At 44.6% G+C, this 6,435-nt stretch overlaps 1 protein-coding gene across 1 annotated transcript in view; it reads right to left on the bottom strand.

Moving 5' to 3' along the window:
- haus7 (HAUS augmin-like complex, subunit 7) overlaps positions 1-6,435 on the bottom strand; it is a gene marked incomplete at its 5' end in the record, with an annotated part of 45,880 nt that overhangs the window by 11,515 nt on the left and 27,930 nt on the right. The window contains 5 exon segments of the mRNA XM_070439599.1: positions 992-1,103; positions 1,298-1,510; positions 5,799-5,833; positions 5,836-5,912; positions 6,172-6,203. Of these exon segments, the coding sequence (XP_070295700.1) occupies positions 992-1,103; positions 1,298-1,510; positions 5,799-5,833; positions 5,836-5,912; positions 6,172-6,203 (469 nt within the window).

Genomic DNA, 6,435 nt, shown 5'->3' with positions numbered 1-6,435 from the left:
TCTGTCTGTATGCTACGTCTTGCTTGTCCTATGTTGCTCTGTCTGCATGCTACGTCTTGCTTGTCCTATGTTGCTCTGTCTGTATGCTACGTCTTGCTTGTCCTATGTTGCTCTGTCTGTATGCTATGTCTTGTTCTATGTTGCTCTGTCTGTATGCTACGTCTTGCTTGTCCTATGTTGCTCTGCGTGTGCTCACTGCTCAATGATTGTCTATATTGTAATTGTTTTTATTAACCTGCTCAGGGACTGCGGTTGAAAATTAGCCGGCTGGCTAAAACCGGCACTTTTACTGAAACGTTGATTAATGTGCACTGTCCCTGTACAAATAAAATAAACTCAAACTCAAGCCAAGAGAAACAGCAGTTCACATCATGGCATAGTTCTGTATAACTGTGCCTTGAAAATAAAATAAAAATCACCGAGTGTCACCTGTACACACCTCCACTTTTTTGGTTACATGATTCCATATGTGTTATTTCACAGTTTTGATGTCTCATTCTACAATGTAGAAAATAGTAAAAATAAAGAAAAACCCTTGAATGAGAAGGTGTTCTAAAACCTTTGACTGGTACTGTATGTATAATATGGCAAAGTTGTTTGTGAAGGCCAGGGTCTGTGTGTTTATACTCACAGAGGGTGTGTTTGTGAAGGCCAGGGTCTGTGTGTTTATACTCACAGAGGGTGTGTTTGTGAAGGCCAGGGTCTGTGTTTTTATACTCACAGAGGGTGTGTTTGTGAAGGCCAGGGTCTGTGGTGTTTATTACTCACAGAGGGTGTGTTTGTGGAAGGCCAGGGTCTGTGTGTTATACTCCACAGAGCGTGTGTTTGTGAAGGCCAGGGTCTGTTGTTTATACTCACAGAGGGTGTGTTGTGAAGGCCAGGGTCTGTGTGTTATACTCACAGAGGGGTTGTTTGTGAAGGCCAGGGTCTGTGTGTTTATACTCACAGAGGGTGTGTTTGTGAAGGCCAGGGTCTGTGTGTTTATACTCACAGAGGGTGTGTTTGTGTCCGTGGCTCCAGTAGCAAGGGTCTGAGTGTACCTCATTCACCGTGTCAGACAGACAGACAGACACCTCTGATACCTGCCGCAGGACCTCCAGCTCCTAGAGAGAGACATTTTGTAGAATATATTTTTTAATAACTTAGCTTGCATCGAATGCAACTCGCTAGTTCAAACAGAGAGGGATGCTAACGCTTTCTATGTATTAATAATTAAACACACAAAGAGAGAGCGAGGACTGCTATGAAAACACAGTCAGTCCTCAGAGGAACACAGAGACAATGTGTGTGTGCATACCGTGTTGCAGGCGGTGAGCAGCCTATGGACAGTGCTGAAGATGTGTGTGTGTGATCTGAGGCTGGGAGGGTCTCTGCAGCAGTAGGATCTGAAGTCCGTGTCGTACACACGGCTGAACACACTCATCATCTGGGTCAGATCAGACACAGCTACACGTAACGCGCACACAGAGAACCGGCTAGGACCGGCCTCCTCACCACGCAGGAACACACACTGAGAGAGGAAATGATGCTTTTATTAAAAAGTGTTTTACAAGTTACATTTAGATTTTAGAAGAGGTCCTATACAGGAGCAACAAGAGGTACTGAGCCTTCAGAAAGTATTCACACCCGGTGACTTTTTCCCACATGTTGTTGTGTTACAGCCTGAATTTAACATGGATGACATTGATGTTGTGATATACACACAATACAACAATGTCACAGTGGAATTGTTTTTTTAGACATGTCTACAAATTTCTACAAAATGAAAAGCTGAAATGTCTTGAGTCAATAAGTATTCAAACCCTTTGTTATGGAAAGGCTAACTATACTGAACAAAACTATAAAACACAACGTGAAGTGTTGGTCTCATGTTTCATGATCTGACATAAAAGATCACAGACATGTTCCATAAACACAAAAAGTTTATTCCCCTCACAAATGTGTTTTCATCCCTGTTAGTGAGCATTTCTCCTTTGCCAAGATAATCCATCTACCTGACAGGTGTGGCATATCAAGAAGCTGACTAAACAGCATGATCATTACACAGGTGCACCTTGTGTTGGGGACAATAAAAGGCCACTCTAAAATGTGCAGTTGTAACACAACACAATGCCACAGATGTCTTGAGCCTCGAGGGAGTGTAGAATTGGCATGCTGGACTGCAGGAATGTCCACCATAGCTGTTACAGTAGAATTGAATGTTAATTTCTCTACCATAAGCCYCCTCCAACGTTGTTTTAGAGAATTTGGCAGTATGTCCAACCAGCCTCATAACCGCAGACCACGACAGCCCAGGACCTCCACATCCGGTTTCTTCACCTCGTGATCGTCTGAGACCAGTCACCCAGACAGCTGATGAAACTGTGGGTTTGTACAAACTGGCAGAAACCTGCGTGCTCGTTGTCCTCACCAGGGTCTTGACTTGACTGCAGTTCGGCGTCGTAACCAACTTCAGTGGGCAAATGTTCACCTTCGATGGCCACTGGCATGCTGGAGAAGTGTACTCTTCAGGGATGAATCCCYGTTTTAACTGTACCGGGCAGACGGCGTGTGTGTGGGTGAGTGGTTTGCTGATGTCATCGTTGTGAACAGAGTGCCCCATGGTTGCAGTGGGGTTATGGTATGGGCAGGGATAAGCTACAGACAACAAACACAATTGCATTTTAAATCGATGACCATTTGAATGCACAGAGAAAACGTGACGAGATCCTGGTGCCCATTCATCCACCGCCATCACCTCATGTTTCAGCATGATAATGCACGACCCCATGTCGCAAGGATCTGTACACAATTCCTGGAACCTGAAAATGTATGGCTGCATACACACCATGGGACGCTCTGGATCGACGTGTACGACAGCGTGTTCCAGTTCCCGCCAATATCCTATCAACTTCGCACAGCCATTGAAGAGGAGTGGGACAACATTCCACAGGCCACAATCAACAGCCTGATCAACTCTGTGTGAAGGAGATGTGTCACGCTGCATGAGGCAAAACCAGATACTGACTGGTTTTCTGATCCACACCCCTACTAAAAATAAAAAAGGTATCTGTGACCAACAGATGCATATCTGTATTCCCAGTCGTGTGAAATCAATAGATTGGGGCCTAATTAATGTATTTAAATTGACTGATTTCCTCATATGAACTGTAACTCAGTAAAATATTTTATATTGCTGCATGTTGCGTTTATATTTTTGTTCAGTGAAAGTTCAGGAGTAAAAGTGTGCTTAACAAGTCACATAATAAGTTGTATGGACTCACTCTGTGGGCAATAATGGTGGTTAACATGATTTATGAATGACTACCTCATCTCTGTARCCCACACATACAGATCATTGGAAGGTTCCTCAGTCGAGAAGTGAATTTCAAACACAGATTCAACCACAAAGACACAGGGAGGTTTCCATTGCCTTGCAAAGAGCTGCTATTGGTCGATGGGTAAAAATAAAAAGGCAGACATTGAATATTCCTTTGAGTATGGTGAAGTTATTATTACACTTTGGGTGGTGTATCAATGCACCCAGTCACTACAAAGATACAGGTGTCTCTTCCTAACTCAGTTGCCGGAGAGGAAGGAAACCACACAGGGAATTCACCATGAGGCCAATGGTAACTTTAAAACAGAGTTTAAGAACTGTGATATAACTGAGGATGAATCAACAAGGTTGTAGTTACTCCACAATACTAACCTAAATGACAGAGTGAAAAGAAGGAAGCCTGTACAGAATAAAAATATTCCAAACATGCATCCTGCACTAAAGTAAAACTGTAAAAAAAATTGCGAAGAGATTAACTTTACTTTATGTCCTGAATACAAAGTGTTATGTTTGGGGGCAAATCCAACACATCACATCATTGAGTACCACTCTTCATATCAAGCATGGTGGTGGCTGCATCATGTTATGGGTATGCTTGTCATCGGCAAGGACTAGGCAGTTTTTTAGGATAAAAAAGAAACGGAATAGAGCTAAGCACAGGCAAAATCCTAGAGGAAAACCTGGTTCAGTCTGCTTTCCACCAGACACTGGGAGATGAATTCACCTTTCAGCAGGACAACAACCTACAACACAAGGTCAAATCTACACTGGAGTTGCTTACCAAGATAACATTGAATGTTGCTATGGCAAAATTTGAAAATGGCTGCCTAGCAATGATCAATAACTTCAGAGCTTGAATCATTTTTTCAATAATTATGTGCAAATATTGTACAATCCAGGTGTGCAAAGCTTTTAGAGACTTACACCTGTAATCGCTGCCAAAGGTGACTCTAACATGTATTGACTCAGGGGTGTGAATACTTATGTAAATCAGATTTCTGTATTTCATTTTCAATCAATTTGAAAACATTTCTAAAAACATGTTTCCATTGTCAATATGGGGTATTCTATTTAAAATCTATTTAATACATTTTGAATCCAGGCTGTAAAATGTGGAATAAGTCGAGGGGTATGAATACTGTCTGAAGGCTCTGTAGGTAAAACAATCATTCACCTCCATAATTATTGACACTCTCGATAAAAATAAGCAAAAAATAAATGATTTTTTACATGTATAAAATAAATACAAAATACTGAGCTACACTGCATGCTCAGAAAAATGGTAAGACTTTACATTTCATACTATACACAGTGAAAGATTTTGTTTAAACAAAATTAAAGTATTAAAGACTCAGTACTGGTATCATGACAGACTCAGTACTGGTATCATGACAGACTCAGTACTGGTATCATGACAGACTCAGTACTGGTATCATGACAGACCAGTACTGGTAATCATGACAGACTCATGTACTGGTATCATGACAGACTCAGTACTGGTATCATGACAGACTCAGTACTGGTATCATGACAGACTCAGTACTGGTATCATTACAAGGGGAGGGAACACAAAGCATTAAAAACAGGTGCCAATGTAGACACCTATCCTCAGATACACATGTCTCCCATCCGTACCAGGGGTGCCAATGTAGAAACCTATCCTCAGATACTGTCTCCCCATCCGTACCAGGGTGCCAATGTAGACACCTATCCTCAGATACATTTCTCCCCCATCCGTACCAGGGTGCCAATGTAGAAACCTATCCTCAGATACATGTCTCCCCATCCGTACCAGGGTGCCAATGTAGAAACCTATCCTCAGATACATGTCTCCCCATCCGTACCAGGGGTGGCCAATGTAGAACCTATCCTCAGATACATTCTCCCCATCCGTACCAGGGGTGCCAATGTAGACACCTATCCTCAGATACATTTCTCCCCCATCCGTACCAGGGGTGCCAATTGTAGACACCTATCCTCAGATACATTTCTCCCCAATCCGTACCAGGGGTGCCAATGTAGAACACCTATCCTAACAAAGATACATTTCTCCCCATCCGTACAAGGGGTGCCATTGTAGAACACCTATCCTCAGATACATTTCTCCCCATCCGTACCAGGGGTGCCAATGTAGACACCTATCCTCAGATACATTTCTCCCTCCCGTACCAGGGTGCCAATGTAGACAACCTATCCTCAGATACATTTCTCCCCATCCGTACCAGGGGTGCCAATGTAGACACCTATCCTCAGAGTACATCTCTCTCCCATCCGTACAGGGGGTGCCAATGTAGACACCTATCCTCAGATACATGTCTCCCATCCGTACAGGGGTGCCAATGTAGACACCTATCCTCAGATACATTTCTCCCCCATCGTACCAGGGGTGCCAATAATTTGGGAGTGTGACCGCATGTCAGTTACAACTTCTCTCCTGGATTACATCACAGACACACACTCACCTGAGACACACACTCACCTGGTCGTGCAGCTGTTCCAGAGCGGCGTGAGTGACTCCAGCAGTGCTGTGACACCAGCAACCTCCTCGCCCCTCGGCCTGCTGGGTAGTGACCTCTGACCCTTCCTGGCACCCTGGAGAGAGGTCAGGTGAGTTAGTACTGGCCGGAACTAAAACTGTCTGATTCAGAGGCCAGGGGTGAGGTGTCACCTGATGTCAGAGGGGAGAGTGTACCTGATGTCAGAGGGCGGGTTGAGAGTGTACCTGATGTCAGAGGGCAGGGGGTGAGAGTGTACTGATGTCAGAGGGCAGGGGGTGAGAGTGGTACCTGATGTCAGAGGGCCAGGGGGTGAGAGTGTAGCCTGATGTCAGAGGGCAGGGGTGAGAAGTGTACCTGATGTCAGAGGGCCAGGGGTTGAGAGTGTACTGATGTCAAAGGGCCAGGGGTTGAGAGTGTACCTGATGTCAGAGGGCCAGGGGGTGAGAGTGTACCTGATGTCAGAGGGCCAGGGGGTGAGAGTGTACCTGATGTCAGAGGGCCAGGGGGGAGAGTGACCTGAGAGTGTACCTGATGTCAGAGGCCAGGGGGTGAGAGTGTACCTGATGTCAGAGGGCCAGTGGGGTTGAAGGGTCTGTGTCGAGGCTAAGAGTAGGGGGG

Source organism: Salvelinus sp. IW2-2015, unplaced genomic scaffold (genome assembly GCF_002910315.2).
Source record: "Salvelinus sp. IW2-2015 unplaced genomic scaffold, ASM291031v2 Un_scaffold1796, whole genome shotgun sequence".
Taxonomy (NCBI): Eukaryota; Metazoa; Chordata; class Actinopteri; order Salmoniformes; family Salmonidae; genus Salvelinus; species Salvelinus sp. IW2-2015.
This window is presented reverse-complemented; position numbering and strand designations above follow the sequence as displayed.